General features: G+C 32.8%; 1 protein-coding gene across 1 annotated transcript; it reads left to right on the forward strand.

Annotated features, from left to right (window-relative positions):
- Window positions 1-848: 848 nt before the first annotated feature.
- Window positions 849-17,116, forward strand: C4H6orf58 (chromosome 4 C6orf58 homolog). Its single transcript, XM_051993444.1, has 6 exons — window positions 849-1,152; window positions 1,377-1,463; window positions 6,787-6,971; window positions 8,026-8,126; window positions 10,879-11,117; window positions 16,516-17,116. The coding sequence occupies exons 1-6, from the start codon at window positions 849-851 to the stop codon at window positions 16,614-16,616; spliced, it is 1,017 nt and encodes a 338-aa protein (XP_051849404.1). The 3' UTR covers window positions 16,617-17,116.
- Window positions 17,117-17,772: the final 656 nt, after the last annotated feature.

The following is a 17,772-nucleotide window of genomic DNA, read 5'->3' on the forward strand; positions in this document are numbered from 1 at the left end:
GATTGAGACAGAACAGTTAAAGAAATTGAGACAAGGGAAACTAGTGCAGGGAAACTGAGTCAGGACAGTTAAAGAGAACTGTGGCATAACAAAATCATCCCTGTTCCTCTAATCAAATGTGATTTCTCTTTCTTTAAATTCTCCTAGACTACTTTTCCCAGACTTCTCCTTTTCTCTCCCCCATTCTATCTTTTATTATATTTATTTATTTGCATAGCAACAAGTTGTATCCTATGAATAATAATTTCCTATAGTAACTTTGTAATCTCCTTACAGAGTCCTCAAGGCTCCCTCCAGCTATTTTCAAATTACCACACCATACAGAGTTATTTCTGTAAAAAAAAAATCACACAAAATATTAATTCTATATATGGTCACAGCTGTAAGTTTTGAAGTTCATTCTTCAATAGTTGACCTCTAACATTTAATACAGGGTATACAGTAAATAAATCTGATTCTTTTGATGAGAAATAAATATGTTTAAAAACAAAAATATAGTATAAGGAAAATTTTAAAACATTAATTTGATTTTAAAAAAAAACTGTTGCAAACATGCTTTTTCTGTGATAAGAAAAAAACTGCATGATTCCCATATGTTCTCTTTTCCAGCTGAGTAAAAGGTCAAATTACACATGCAAGTGTATTGTGAATTATTTGGTTAAACCATAACATATTAAATAGCTTGTCTTTTTAAGAGAGTTTCTGGAACACAATTTTATCTCACCTCTGGAGTCTCTAGTAGTAAATAAACAGACTTTCTGATTGGCTCATAGGGAAAGTGCACCATCACTGCCTTATGCATTCTTATATAAACCTCCTACCATGCTCTACAAATTATAGTTCCAGAGATGATGTTTTTGCTACCTTCCCTTCTGTGTGCCTTAGCTGGCTATGTCTCTGCTTTTTTAGTAGAAACATCAACTCTAACAGATCTCTATCCTCCACTTTGGAAGGATTGTCCCAGCCAGTTCAGTGACTACAAGACAGAGGATGGAGTGTACACTATTGATCCATGGTTATATCCTGAAAGAATGGGAATGTACAAAATCTTAATTACATTAACAGCTAACTATTTTGAAAGATTTGGACCAAATAATGAAAAAAACATTTTATGGGGACTGCCTTTGCAGCATGGATGGCAATTTAACACAGGTAAGAATAGGCTTCGTTAGTAGAAGGATATTTCTAAATGTAACCATAAAATTGCAAGGATTTGGAAACAATATATTACAAAATTGATATCCAAACTAAAATCAGTTTCTTTTCCCCAAAACTCTTACCTTTTCCTAACTTCCCAAAAAGACTCAAGAGGGTATCACCATCTATCTTTCAAGTCACCCAGATTTACAATCTAGGTATAATTTATTCTCTTCCAGGAAGACTAACTGATCCCACTAATGTGACTGAGTGTGGCAAAGAAAATGGAGACCATATGTGCATTTCTGTGAACAGTTGGTGGGCTTGTAAGTAATTTGAATATTCAAAGAGTAAATAAGTACACTTTTTAGAAAGCATCACTTCTATTGTATGAAGCAACAACAAGATTATATGATGATTAATTCTAAAGGAGGTGGCTTTTTTCAACAATGAGATGATTCAGTCCAGGTCTTGTAATGAAGAGAGCCGTCTGCATCTAGAAAGAACTGTGGAGGCTGAGTATGGATCACAACATAGTATTTTCAGTCTTTATGTTGTTGTTTGCTTGCATTTTGGTTTTTTTTTTCTTTTTTTCTTTTTGAGCTGATTTTTCTTTTGCAGCATAATTGGGGAAATATGTATAGAAGAATTGCACATGCTTAACATATATTGGATTATATATTGCCTTCTAGGAAGGGGGTAAAGGGACGGGAGGGAGAAAAATTTTGGAATGCAAGGTTTTACAAGGGTGAATGTTGAAAATTATCTATGCATATGTTTTGAAAATAAAAAGCTTTTGAAAGTGGGGGGGGAAAGGGGGAGGTGGGAGAGAAAGCATTAGTTGTCTCCAGTTAGAATTTTAGTGGCCAAAAAGTTATCATTTAAGGAAAAAAAAAAAAAAGGTCTTTTTTGGGCACATATGACTATGTTGCAGCACCATCTTGTGGGCATCACACTACATTCTCAGCTCTGATATTGACAATGAGTACAACTGAGATTTTATAACTTGGCAATTTCCTCTCCTTTTCTTGACCAGTTGGCCCAAAAAAACTTCTTAGGGTGGCATAGAATATTTCAAAGCTCCACATAATTGTGAATGAAGTGGGAGAGGGAAGGTATGCATCCTTAAGAAGAATACTTTGGATTTTAAATTTAAAGCTAGTCAATAATTTTTTTTAAAAATAATAACAGGATCTCTCTCTCTCTCTCTCTCTCTCTCTCTCTCTCTCTCTCTAAGGTTAGCAAAGAATTTTACTTACCACATACTATAGTTTAGTTAGCAACTACTAAAAGACATTGTTTCATCTATTTGAAAAGAAGCAATACTTAGTCTTTTAAAAGAAACAATGTAACAGTCCCTGATCTCAAAAAGCTTACATTCTGTGGAGGGGGACACAGGATGTAACATGTACACCTATAAATATAATACAAGGTAGATAGTGATGAGGGCAAAGGAGAAAGTGAGACAGTTATCCTAAGGAATTTTGAAAAAGGACAGAATATATTCAACTGGGAAAAAGGAGATAGGAGATGACTCTTGCACTTTGAAAACAATGTACTTTTTTAAAGAAAAATTCAGGGGTCAAAACTTTGATTATAAGGAGTTAAACAGTATTAAGGGGAATGAAGATTATAAATATGGAATATATACATATATATGTAATTTGGAGAAATTTTATATTAAAAAGGAAGAAAAATATAGAATCATGATTTGAGAGCATGTCAAAAATCAAGTGAATACTAGATGAGATGATCTTGTTTGTAGGCATATGGGAAGAATCTAGAAAAGAGAGGTTCAAGATTGGGAGGACATGGGAGATGATGAGATCCAGAACACTAGGAACTTACAAAGAAAAAAAGAAGTCCATGTTTTCCTTAGAGACTAGCATAAAAAGACTAGAAGATAAGTAAAGATAAAGATAAAAATCTTAATTTTCCCACTAAATAAAATGAAAACTACTGGAGGCTAGACCAAAGAAAAAAAAGTTTGGAACTGTTGTTTAGATAATTCAGGGGTCCTCAAACTACAGCCCGTGGGCCAGATGCAGCAGCTGAGGATGTTTATCCCCCTCACCCAGGGCTATGAAGTTTCTTTATGTAAAGGCCCACAAAACAAAGTTTTTGTTTTTACTATAGTGCGGCTCTCCAACAGTCTAAGGGACAATGAACTGGCCCCCTATTTAAAAAGTTTGAGGACCCCTGGAGCCTAAACCTTTATTAAGCACTTAATGCATACCAGACAGTATATATTGGGGATACAAAAAGAGACAAAAATAGTTCCTTCTTTTAAGGAATTTAGAATTTAATAGAGAAAAAGAAAACATGTATATATAACTAAGGAGCATATAGGATAATTTTTAAAAAGTAATAGAGGAAAACTACTTGAATTTATGAAGTTTGGGAAAGGTTACTTGTAGAAGATGAAATTTTAGTTGGGACTTAAGTCAGTGGGGATGAGGAAGGAGAACATTCCAGGTATGGAAGAGAACTAGAAAAATGTCCAATTTTGAGAGATGGAGTATCTTGTTCTTCAAACAGTCAGGAAAGCCAATGTCACTGGATCTAAGAGTATTTATTGGAGAGTAATGAATAAAGAGATTAAAAAGATAGAAGGGGGCAGATTACAAAGGGATTTTGGAACATATGAAGTAGGGGGATAACATAGTTAGACTTCAGCTTTAGGAAAATAATTTTGGTGATTAAATGGAGGTTGGATTGCAGTAGGGAGCCATTTGAGAGAGGAGTCTGCCTCCATCAACCAGCAGGCTTTTTCAATTGTCCAAGTGAGATGATGAGTTGTACCTGCACTGGAGAGAGGGCAATAGCAAAGGAGAGAGGAGGCATATTGGAGAGAGGTTACAAAGGTGAAATAGGCAGACCTCAGCATCACATTAGATATGTAGGGAAGGGAAAGTATGAGAAGTCAAGGTTGATACTTACACTGACATCTGAAAGGCACTTGGAGAGATGAAGTTTGAGGACAGACCAAGATAGATTTGAGAATTATCAGCATAGGCAAAAGATTATATAGGACAATAATTATCAGAGATGGAAGTATCAGGTGAGATCTTTTTGAGAATGAGGGAGACATGGGTGTGTTTTCAGGTAATAGGGAAAGATCCTGTAGATAAGAAGAGTTTAAAAATCAGTGATAGAATGGGGATAAAAAAGGAAATAATCTGTTGGAGCATAGGGGATATAACAGATCATTTATACAGGTAAAGGTGTTAGCTTTGGAGAGGAACTCTTCATGTGAGGCAAGAGAGAAAGAGGAAATAGTGGTTAAAGATATCTGAATGGTATGAGAAAAGGGGGGATTAGCTTGTGGCAAATGGTCTCAATGTTTTTTATAAAATATGATTTTGCTTGGTAACAAATTGAGATAGGAAAAATAGAAAAAAAAATCCTTGTAAGCATAGTGATATGACTTTGTCTAATTCACTAGCTTAGGAAGGCATAGAGAAAAAGCAGATTTTGTTACATAATTCAGAATGGTAGACATGAACCCAACTGTAGGACAAGGTAGCAAGGAATTGAAGCTAAAGAACTAGATATAGGGGCAGCTAGATGACACAGTGGATAGAGCATCAGTCCTGAAGTCAGGAGAATCTGAGTTCAAATCTTGCCTCAAACACTTAATACTGCCTAGCTATGTGACCCTGGGCAAGTCACTTAACCCCAAGTGCCTCAGCAAAATAAAAACAAACAAACAAACAACAACAACAACTGTGTATAGTTAAAATGGTTAGTAACAGGTTAAAGAATGAAAAAAGTGAAATTAGAATAGGAGTGATGATTAGATAGATGAAGATAGATAGTATGTTAAGAAGTATGAAACAGAGAAATATATGGAAGGACAGGGGATCAGTGAAGAAATTTCTTATCCTTGACTGTATCTGTTAAAAAAAAGTTTTTTTAAAACTTTTTTTCTTTTTTTCCTCAACATGGTAGATAATCGAGAAAAGAAAAAATAGATTTACGTTATTAAAAAAAATAAAATTTTGCTTAGAAAAGGAAATTGTAGAGCTCAAATCTTGGAAGTGGCACTATAAAATCTAATATAGGATGTTTTTTGTATTTTGCTATAGTTAGAGTAAAGTTATATGTCATGAAAAATGAAAAGGATGATGAATTGGGAATCAAAGATGTCTGAGATAATATTTGTGTATGTGTACTTAAGTCTGCAGTTAGAGGTTATGTTAGAAAGAGACTTTGAAACAGGTGCTAAATTCCTTAAGAAAAAAAGAGTCTGAAACACTAGTAGTTCACAGAAACTAGGATTAAATTATTTAGATAAATCTCAAATGATAAGAAATTGCACAGAAATTATGTCAAAGTGACAACCTGTAAGAACTGGTAGGGAACAAGGAGTTTAGCCACTCTTCCTCCTAGTCTACTCCGTTGAGGGTTGTGAAAGGCAACCAGCACTAAAGAGGGCATCTGTCTAAGAAACCCAGCTTTCTACAAAGTTGAAAAAATTGAAGATAAAATGCTATTTCTTAAAGATAAAGCAAAGATAACAAAGAATACAAAAAAGAGGAATGGCAGAAAAACAAGGAACTGAGGAACTATTAGATTGAAATGGAGAAGTATGAAAGTACTGACATAATAAGGAAAGGCGATGTGTATGTTTAGAAGTAGAAACTTTAAATCACTGGGTTTAGGGGAGTAGAATGTGCAAGTTTGCTAGCTATAAAACTGAGAAAGAAATGTTTGGAACCCCAATGTTATGGAGGTCTTTGACGATGATGTAGGGTGACATTGTTCTTCACTAAACACCAAATGGTTGAAAGCAGAAATTTGATTCAGAGGTCTGGTTTTGCAGAGACCAGACTGAATTCACAAATCACATCACCTTAGGATTTTATTTATATCCCTAAAATAAATGGGGATGTGGTATACCCAAAAGATATCTCATCCCTGGAACATATATACATACTTAGAAGATACTTAATTCTGGATCAGGCCTGGGTTTTGAAGTCTTTGGAGAATAAGCTTGTGTCTCAAAGGATCTGTCAGAAAACACTAAGCCTTTGCAGTTGTTCTGTCAGGTTTCAGATTTTTAGACACAAATCATGGTGATTGTTTAGGCATAAAATGCTTTTTTTGGTATATAGGAATAAAGAAGAAAAGTTGAATCCAATGAATATTATAGAGAAAAAATAGGTAGGACTTGGTAAAGGATTAAATTGAGGGAAAACTAAGTAAAGTTAGTCAGAAATGATCCCAAGATTGAATCCTTTTAAGATTAGGAATACAGTGGCATGTCTATAAGAAGGAGAAATTTTTGAAGAGAGGAATATAATACATATTATTTTCATAGTTTTTTGGTGGCAGTTCAGATCTAAATGGAAATATAAGCAATTAGAAATATTTTGCTGAAAATTTATAGATTTTAATTTTATAACCTAACCCTTTTGTTTCAGAAATCAAAATTTGATTCCATTCAGTTTCCTGATTTGGAATACTTTATCATTAGCACTAAATTTAGTTATTAGCAATAAGCCAATAAACTAGCATGTAACTTCATTATGCACAATTGTGCTTATTTAAATCATCTATAATCACCTCCACTAGATCGTTAATTCTTGATCTTGTATCAATAATAATGAATGTTTGTTTTAATAACTCTCAGCATTGTTTCCACAGGCATGAATTACTATCTATGTGCACTACCCTTCCTTAGTGCAGTTGAGGCTGGAGCATTAGGGATTTCATCAGACCAAGTGACACTTTTGCTACCACCAAAGGACCAGATGTATTTCTGTTATGATGTCACGACTTGTCGTTCATCCTTCCCAGATGCTATGACAAAATGGAATACATTTTTTCAGGTTTAAAAACATTTATGTTACTCTTGGGTTAGGTTTTTTTTAATCCCCCTTTTTTTTACAATGGGGATTTGTGCTTTCTTCTTTCAAATTCTGTAGGAACAAAATGGTACCTTTATAAAGGAATATAGCACTTTTTTTTTTTTTTACTATATTAGCACATGCTTTGCCTGGGTTCTTGAACATTTCAACAGCTTTTTTCAATTCTTCACACACCTATGAAGCATCTTTCTCTTCCACCTCTTAGGAACCAGATAACCATCATGATCTTCACTCCTAGACACATTAAATGTATGCATTAATTAACAAGTATGGCTGAATGTTGAATGGAACATTCGAATAAACCCAATATTCTAGTAAACAGGGGCTAATCAATGAGATGTAGAATAAGGGAATCATATATAGCACAATGAAACGGCTTATTCCACTTATTTTCATCAAAGATCCTGTAGTAACTGCTTGAATTAACATGTGTCAATACAAATCAATTATGAAATGTCCACAAGAGGGTCAGAGTAGAAGGTATATATGACTTGTACTTGATAATGAAATAGTAAACTTATGGTTCTAGATAGCCTACTCCTTTGGCTTTTGATGTGATTAAAATGATACTATTTGTTCTCCATTTTAATCCTCAAGAATTTTTTCGTGTAAGTTCAAAACATGATTTTTTTAAAATGTGATTTAATTCTGGCCAAGTTGAGGAGAAAGGAAGGTAAAGCAGTAAGAATTAATTAAATTGATGACATCATCTTATTCCAGGCACTATGATAAGTACTTTATAAATATTATATCATTTAATTCTCATAAATACCCTATTGGATAGGTACTATTATTATATCTACTTTACAATTGAGCAAACTGTGCAAATAGAAGTTAAATAATTTGCCTAAGGTCACACAGCTAACAAGTGAAAAAAACTCAGGTTTTTTCCTTCTGATTCCATGCCCATAGTTCTATCCATATCTCCTCTCATTTTAAATCCTATGCTCCAGTGATCTTTCTTGCTTTTTCATTTTTGCCTGAGTATTAAAATAGTTTTTTCTCCTTGGCTTAGAAAGCAAAAGATCTTTCTAAAACCTTGGATGAATTACTGAAAGACTTGTGGATCGCACATGAAGCAACCATTGAAGTAGCCAGAAATATTTTTCACAATAGGTAAGAACTGATCCATTTTTACTTAGGGTCATGCTTTACATCTGATTCCTAAGAAAAATTTCAATTGTGTCTTTTTTATTATTTTGGAGGTCCTTCCATGCATTTATTAATGCATTACCATTGGGGAATAGAACTGTTAGAATTTCTATAATAAAATAACATCACTGGCAATAAATGGAAACATCATATTTGAACTTTGAAATCTTAAAACCTGACAGTCTATGTAAGGAAATGACAATAACATTCTAGAAGACCTAGATAGTGATGCAGGTGGACCAATCCAAGCAGAAACAAAAAAAAAAATCTCTGCTAGAGATAATCTAATTCTAAAGGCATGTTTTCCGTATCTGAAAGAAGGAAAGAGCTGAATGATTGGAAAAGTAGTATATCTGTTTTTACTCTTAAAAAAAAAGATAAGAAAAAATATCAACAATTATTGATTCAAGTACCTACTTGATAGTTGTGACAATAGAAGTAATTTTATTTAGATAATCACTATAGGGGAACACATAAAACAAGATATCTGGAGTCAAATCTAAATAGAAAAGAGAATATAGATGGCAATGTCCTCCACATACTCTTGTTTGCAGATGATCTTGTATTGATCAAATCAAAAATCAGAACATCCCTGAGTCTTTGTAATACGATCTAAGCACATTTCAGGGAATCTTTTGAGAAGTTTTTATAGCAGGATGTAGACAAGATATATACAGAATGAAGACAGATTGAGGAGTAATGGCAGAAAATGTGTTAGGCCTAGAATCAGAAAAAAATCAAAAGTTCAAATACTGCCTCCTATATTATTAGCTATATGGCCACAATGTGATCACATATATGACACACATTCTTAACTTCAATGTCCATATCTGTAAAAATAGAGGATTTGAGATAGAAACTAGAATCATTATTTCATATGTATAGTTCACTCACTTAGGGAAAATACCCTCTACAATTGAGAGTCAGCACCTTCTTCACAATTTATAGTCAGATTTGTCTAGAGTCACATAGCCAAGACCTGGAAGAATTAGGACTTGAGCTTAGTTCTTCTGGGCTTTAGGCTAGCTTTTTATCCATTATGTTTCAGTATATTATACTTCAGTAATTATCATATTTTAATATAATATAATAATATATAATATTTTTATTATATTATTATCTATACATAATATATAATCATCATAATAATTATTATATAGTATTTAGGGTCTCATTTTAAAGATATGGACATTGATATTCAAAAAGGTTAAAAGAATTGGAAGATTTCTCCTAATTCTGCTACCCCATATTATTTAATTTCTTGTAATCCAGCTTCCAAAAAACTCCCTAATAGACTGCTCCAATGGCTCCTTTTTAGTCCATATCCATGTACATACATTTAATACTGAATGTATGAATGAAGCAGATTGATTATGCCCAAATCATCAAGCTCACACCACAGCCTTTAACAAACAATTTGTCTTTCTCTAAAGAGAGAAAGCATGAATTTATATTGTTACATTGTTACAAATATATTATATATAATGTATTTATAAAGCATTAAATAGGATTTAAAATTAGGCCTATGACTAGAGCTGGAAAGTATCTTTCAGTCATCTAGTCCAATTTTACCATTATAACGATGAAGAAATGAAGTATGGGAGTGGTGAAGTTGGGATATAAAATCAGTCCAGGGATTCCAAGGTCAGTGCTCTTTCATTATCCTGACTCACTTCAGAAAACATAGGAATGTAATGACATAAAGTTAGCTTTTGAAAATACTAACAGATTTCTTTGGTCAAACTGCTTTTCAAATTTATACAAACAAGCCAGGTTTACTCTACTAATGAGTATCAGCTTATTCTTAAAATATGATTTTTTAAAAGACCAGACCTGAAGTTCCCTTGATATAGGAAATTCTCCCAACAAATGAAGTCTGCATCTGCTTTGTAATCTATAAGGTGTTGCCTGGGACACTTAGAGTTTAAGTGACTGGCTCAGAGTCACTGTCAGTTGAAATCTAACCTCTGACACATATTGACTGAATCTGCATCTGCTATTCTGTCCATTATACTATGATGCCTTTGTTAATGGAGTAATCTTCTCATATTTGAAGAAATAGGGACATACTTAGTGGCTAGACAGAAGTTGAAAATTCTGGACTTAGGAGGAAATGGCATCTAGGATACAAAAAAACTTTAAGGACACCTCTTTTCCTAAAAAAATAAATATAAGAGAATGAGTAAAGTTAACAGGAAAATTTTAAGATCGGAAAATTAGGAAGTTTGTGATTTATTGCTTCAAGCTCCTTGAGGAAAGGAGTATACATTAGCTAAAACAGAAATGAAGTCATCTGCCTAGAGTAAACTGAAGCTGAGGGTAGAATCTGAGGCTTAAGCAGTTTAGAGAACGTTACCATGAAGAGTGTGCTTAGAAATCAACAAATTAATAAAAAGCACTAATTCTTAAGATAAAGATCTGGATAAGATTACATAGAGTAGGATGAATTTCTATTTGGCCTGGTTATCAAAGTTTTGTATCAATGATAACACAGAGATGTGAATTTCTTGGGGAGAAAACTGTTGACAGAAATAAAAAATAGTGGCTAAAAGTTAGGGTCACTTTCTAAATAACATTAAAGAAGAAGGTACACTAAGATTACAATAAGTATCTAGTATAATGACAGGAAAAACCAATCACACTTTTGGAAAATTAGAGAAGATAGGTATTAAAGTACCCAACTCTAAATGTAAACTTTTTAATGTTTTTTTCTTAGACTTCAATATTACTCCAAACCAGAGTCAGATTTTGAAAAAAGTTGGGCAACTGCTGTGAATTATATTGCAGCAGTGCGCTTTGAAACATCTTTGATAAAAACTCATGAATTCCAGAAAGCTCTGCCCCCAAGACTGCTCAATTCTGGTGACCAGCCTCCCTTAATTAAGGATTTCACTGATTCCCAGAACAGAGTCTTGTTTTTGCTTAATCTTCTATATGAAACAGATGATAATTCAGGTAAGTAATTAAGGTTTTACTGTTTCTGTTATTATGTGTTCTATTTAAATTCCACTTTGAGTTCTCATCATGGTTTGAAAGTGATAGCAAAAGGTCCAAGATGATGCAATGGTCCCCTAATTCTAATTAGCAAGGTTCTAGTTGGAAATATTTCAGGTATGGCCCTGAAACTACCAATAGGTTCATAAACAAGTATTGGTATTTCTTGTCTTAACAACCAATGAAAGTTATCTACTAATTTGTGGGGATCATGGTGGGAAGATGATCTGTAGAGATGGAGGAAATGCCCACACCAATAAAATCACAGATTTTAAAAATTATTTTAGTATGAGGTACATATATATAGGAAACATAAAGAAACATATACAGGGCAAGAAAATGAGATTTGGAACCAGAATACCTGTATTCGACTCTTGCCTCTTCTCTCTTATAAACTGTGGAATCTTGGACAAGCCAATTAATCTCTGTGAACCTGAGTTTGCAAATCTTTTATATAAAATCACGTCTATCTTTGATTCAATGATATTATATTAGTTGTAGATAGCTAAAGACAGACAAATCAATCTTATTTTAAAGGCCTTCAGGAAAAGAAATCCTACTTTGAATTTGTTCTACACTGGATCTACAGAAAATTGTTTCAATAATAGCTTTTTTATTTTCAAAATGCATACAAAGATAGTTTTCAACATTCACTCGTGTAAAATCTTGTGTTCCAATTTTTTCTCCCTTACTTCTCCCGACTCCCCTCCCTGAGACAGCAAGTAATCCAATATATGTACAACAATTTTCTTATGATGAAAAAGAGAATCAATCAATTTTTTCCTACTTCTTTAGTTTTTTGTTTGTTTGTGGTAGTGGCTTTATTGTATATATATATGCCATTTAATAATGAAAACTATTCTAAATAAATGTTTTTATAGTAAATCAGTAGCCATCCCAGGAAAGCAAACATAATCCACACCAAAAAATTAGGCTTTTTAATAAGATGTGTTGAAAAATAATCTTTAGAATGCTCGGAACAAAGAAAGGGAAGTGATCCAATGGGTAGAATACTAGGCCTAGGATCAGGAAGATCTGAGTTCAAATAAAGTCTCAGACACTTACTGGCTGTGTGACTTTATATAAATAAATTAGCTATTGTCCACTTCATTTTTCTCAACTGTAAAATGGGGAGGAAATTGTACCTAGCAGAGTTATTTTGATAATTAAAGTGAGATAATTTGTAAAGCATTTAGTGCCTGGCAAACAGTATGTGCTTAATAAATGTTTGCTCCTTTTAATTTTTATAGATATGGGCTGACTATGATATCTGATTTTGCATGTTGACTTGGGCCTCAACTAGCTATAAGGGTCAACACCTATGATGTCAACTCAGGGATGGCATCTCTTAAGATAATTTTTGAGCTTTCCTTTATTATATAGGAAAGGTACCATCTACCAAATGTATTTAATGATATTTCACCAGTTTTTGTCACATTCTAAGGATTTCAGGCCTATGCATATCAGATAAACAGAGTATGCTATCTCAGCTACCTGATCTATACCCTGGCATTGCTGGATGTTTAAAACTGACTAAAAGGTAGGAGAAAGGAGGAGAAAAAGAAAGGAGAGGAGAGATAAGATGATAACTAGTGAAAAAGGTAGGCTCAGGTAATTAGTCAACCCACAAACATTTAAGACTATATGCTTGATACCAGATTAAACTAAGCTAATGCACCACAACTTGTTCAAATGAATGTTTTAAGGGTTAGAATTAGAGGTTTGGTATATTTTGCCAAATACAAAGCCTGTGTTTCTAGGAATAATCCTACTTGGTCCACACTTATTTTGATATAAATCTTAGGATAAATGGAACATTTTGAGATTTTCTGGTATCATCAATTTATGTTTAGAAGCAACTGTCTGTGAGAATGAAGGAAAGAAATGACATAGAATTGGGGAATGTAAAGGGCAGAGAGGAAGAATGCATTTAAAGTATTTTTTTACAATATCTTAATATTTAATGCATTGCTAGGTATGTTATCATCCAAATACTTAGCAAGAGCAGTAATTACAAAATATATTAAGTTGTTTTTCAGTCATATTTAACTTTCCATAATAACACTTGAGGTTTTTTGTTTTGTTTTGTTTTGTTTTGGCAGAAATACTGGACTGGTTAGCCATTTCTCCAGCTCATTTTATAGATGAGAAATTGAGCAGATAGGATTAAGTGACTTGCCCAGCATAATACTACTGATGCACGTCCAAGTCCAGATTTGAACTTGTGAAGATGAGTCTCTCTGACTCCAGCATTAAATCCAGTGTATCACCTAGGCACACTGTTACAAACTATCTCCCCATTTAAACTAGAGGCATGCTGTCCCATAAATTCACACACATTTAATGTAAAAGGGGAAATGTGGGCACAAACTTACAGTCCAATGTCACTGAGGTATACAGGGAACACAATGGCCAAGATAATTCCTAAGACCAGAACTATAGGGACTCCATGTTAATATATTTTTGTGATTTATTTTATGGTATAATCAATTTACACTAAATTGAAAGTGGAAAGGGGGAATGGGACCAATGAAATGTAAATGGGAAGATCTTTGAGATATAAGTGAAGCATTCTACTCCTTACAAGTGGTCTGATGAAAAAAAAAAAAAAACCCAGCAAAGGCAATTAACTTGTAATTGTCAAAGATTGTTTCAGTAATTCATCCCCTGCTACTCATTTACTTAACAACCTGAAATAAGAGTAGGAAAATCTAGCCATGTGGATAGTATAAGTTGAAGTTATACAACTCTGAACCAGGAAGAACTATCAAATTGAAGAGATGGCATCTCCCCTATTTCCTATCTGAAAAGGATAAACCTCAGCTGAGGGAATCACAGATCTTAGATTAAGGGTCTAATCCTTTCTGAAAAAAGCACACTAGCTTGCAAGCTGAAAAGAACACAGTGACACACATAGTAAAGTCAGAGCTGGTGGAGGATATAGTTACTCATTGAAAACACCAAGGATTCTAGCATAGTACCCTGTCCAACTGGGATACTACACCCTCTGATGAGCATACTCATGCACCAAGCATCCTGCCTGGTGCAGTCAAATAGTAGCCAAGTGAAGTGATATCTCAGCCAATAACTGTTATTTATAACCATTAGGTGATTTAACTAGTGGTTAAATAACCACTCAGATGAGCAATGTGTTGACCTAACCAGCCAGACGTCATGTTTTTCAAGGAGCAAGTCCCTCTGAGCTATTCATTTAGGTGAGATGTTATGGCCTTTGATATATCAGCCCAGCCTAGTCATGGAGCAATGCTTCTATTTCTGATGTCAGTGCTCCATAGTGAACATTAAATCTGTGTGAATTTTAGGAGAGTGTGTCCCTGGTAAGGTAGGATACTTTGTAATTAGGGTTATTATAATGATATATAGTTGACATATGGTTTTTAAAATGTCATTTAAGAAAATAAATTAGAATCGCTTCCAATAAAATCAGGAGTGAAACAAGCATGTCCATTGTCACCACTTCTATTTGATATAGTAACAGAAATACTGCTTCTAGAATTAAAAGAAAAATAAGCAAATAAGCAGAGGTAAAGAAGAAGCAGATTTGTCATATTTTGTAGATGATATGATGATGTGATCAAAGATATCTAAAGATTCAACTAAAAACTGAAACAGTAGATTCAACAAACTTCCCAGGATACAAGATAAATCTATGTAAATCATTAATATTTCTATATTATATCAATAAACCCCAGCAAGAAGAAATAGAAAGAGGAATTTAACTTAAAATAGTCATAGAATATATAAAATACTTTAGAGTCCATCTAATAAGGTATATAAAATAACTGTTTAAATATAAGTTTCCATCTACACAAATAAAGAAAAACCTGAATAATTGGGAAAATATTAGTTATAAAAAATCACATAGTCAGTGAGATAATAAAGGCTAGTGTTATAATATTTAGCATTATATTTATCTACATTTCCATAATTGGAAAATATTAATTATGCAAAGCCACAAAACTAATCAGCAATATAGTAAAGGCTAGTAATATAATATTTAGCATTATAGTTATCTATATTTGGGTCTTATCCCTACAATAAATTGTAGTTTCCTAGAGAGAGAGGCTTTTAAATCAATAAATTTTGTATTTTCAATCAAAATATATGCATTGTTTATTGAGTAATTTTTAGAATCTCAGACCTAAAATATCCCTTAGTGGTGATCTAATCTAACCTGTGTTTGGACGAATGGTGACCATTTAAGTTCTTATGTAATAAATTTACTAAAACTTCTGGACTCCCAATATTTCCCTGTCATAATCTTGTGTGTTTGTCTTATTTCTCAACTAGAGAGTGAAATCTGGCAGAGACTAAGTTTTATTCATCTTTTTTTTTTTATCATCCCTAGCACTTGGGGAAATGGAATAGATATATTAATGTATTAAAATGGATCTGTAATCTTATCAGTTTGTAAGTTCCCTTTATTGATGAGCAAGATCCACACATTCCTATTCATTTTTTCTGACTCTTATCCATGTCTTCTCAAAATTTAATGGGGGTTTTTATGAAAGAGACTTGAGGCCTTTCTCACTTTCTCCTGATACCACAAAGATACCAAAGGCACTTGGATTGTTTATCCAACATCTCTCACCCTTGCCAGTTAACTAGCCAATTTTATTTCCTGAATAATTTTTTTTTTTTTTTTAGTTTTTGTTAGGACTCAGCCTGATTAACTCAGTTAATTTGAATTCAATAATAAGCCTTAAAACTTTCAAGTAATTGAATGGTTAACAAAAGATAATGTTTTATACTAATATGACAAGAATATGAAATAAAAATATAATAGTACTTAGTTTCTCCAGACATAGTCCCCTTCATTCTTATACAGCATGTATTTTGTCATCAGAGTGGTTCACATCATCTTTAGAAATCTACCAAGCAAGAGGGAAAATTATGGATATAGTGGGTGTTCTCATTTATATCCTTTAGGTGATCAGGCACTTGCCAAGAAAGGCAGGGGCTAATCAGGTTCCAGGGATAGTTTTTGGCCTTTTTAAGGAAAACTAAGCTCTGCTTTAAGGAAATAAGGGATGTTAGTCCTAGCACACTCCTATCCTTCAAAATTTTTAATTATATGTTGTGGTGTATTCACATTTCCTATGTGCTTTTCCATTTCTTTTCCATAATTAATAGTTAATATTTCTTCACTGAAAGAATAGCCTTTCAGGAAGTTTTAGAAATTGGTCTACCAAAAAAAGTAACTTACTTTCAATATCAGACCATATTATTTTAACATTTAATGTTTTGAAACAAAAATCAAATTAATTTGAAGTATATTTTAAGTGATGTGTAAATTTTATATTTTAATAAGTAATCTCTCTATTTCTTTCTTTCCCAGATCACAAATTTTTGCTTCTTGTCGAAACTGTAATGGAGTCTAAAATTCTAAGGAAGATAGCAAATTCTGTAATGGAACAGTTTATTCAAAATATGATATAACATTGAAGGAAATAACTTCAAAAATTTAGAAATTATATATATTTGAAAGTACATATGTTTGGGGCAGCTAGGTGGTGTAGTGAATAGAACACCAGCCCTATCAGGAGGACTTGAGTTCAAGTCTGGCTTTAGACACTTAACACTTCCTGGCTGTGTGACCCTGGGCAAGTCACTTAACCCCAATTGCCTCAGCAAAAAAAAAAAGAAAAAAAAAGTATATATGATTATTCCAATTCAGATTTCTTAAGAAAAAGTCATTTCATCTTCTTTGGCATCACCATATAGTTCCTGTATCATCTGGTGATTTGGGTATATATATGATTATTTTTAATTATTTGGTTAATGATGTCTGTGCCTTTTTAAAACTGAATTAATGCTTCCCTGACTAATTATAACAATTAGTAATTCTCATCTTCTTGCTAGTTAAATACTAATGAGATTCTGTATTATCTATTCATTATAATGTGATTCAAAAGTAATAAATCAAATCTTTTTTTGAATTCAGTCTCCTTTTCCTTTTTTCTTTGTTACCAAGAAATTTCCAATAACATTTTACAATTGTGACATTCAAGATGACCAAATTATAAACATTATTTAAAGTGATAAATATATGAAATTTATTGAACTAAAAATCATTCTTAAAATTATATTAAAATAACATTTGGACATGTTTTCTTCATTTTTTTTTCAGTTCATATCTCTAAAATTGTATCTCTAAAAGTCAAGAATTTGAATGTTATTACCACTAGGAGCAGGAAGCACTTTGTATTCCCTCCTATCCCCATTACTGATTTCATGCTTAAAGTTTATTTTTATTTGAAACTTAAACATCAAAAAAGAGAGATTATTTCAACAATAAATAGTAGAAAAGAAGATTGTTTATAAAGCTATGAATCTCATTTTACACCAAATGATTTTTAAAAGTATATAGTAAATTCCATACATTGCTTTCAAAACTCTCTTATTTGTGCTTTAACTAAACTTCTTTCTATTCCTTGCCATGCATTAAAAAAACAAACAAACAAACAAACAAAAAAAAAACCCCAACAAACCAATAACTCTCTTTTTTCTTGGCATCAGCTTTACTATCATGCCTCCCTCAAACTCCTCAAACTTAAATATGAAAAGATAAAATAGCTTTTAATAAGTCTTAAGT

The sequence above is a fragment of the Antechinus flavipes genome, chromosome 4, assembly GCF_016432865.1.
Source record: "Antechinus flavipes isolate AdamAnt ecotype Samford, QLD, Australia chromosome 4, AdamAnt_v2, whole genome shotgun sequence".
Classification (NCBI taxonomy): domain Eukaryota; kingdom Metazoa; phylum Chordata; class Mammalia; order Dasyuromorphia; family Dasyuridae; genus Antechinus; species Antechinus flavipes.

What these genes read in the sequence shown, in the direction of transcription:
- C4H6orf58 (XM_051993444.1), top strand. Translation starts at nt 849, where the DNA reads ATGATGTTTTTGCTACCTTCCCTTCTGTGTGCCTTAGCTGGCTATGTC. An exon ending in TGGATGGCAATTTAACACAG is followed by an intron (nt 1,153 to 1,376) that starts GTAAGAATAGGC and finishes ATTCTCTTCCAG; the next exon opens with GAAGACTAACTGATCCCACT. An exon ending in TGTGAACAGTTGGTGGGCTT is followed by an intron (nt 1,464 to 6,786) that starts GTAAGTAATTTG and finishes TTGTTTCCACAG; the next exon opens with GCATGAATTACTATCTATGT.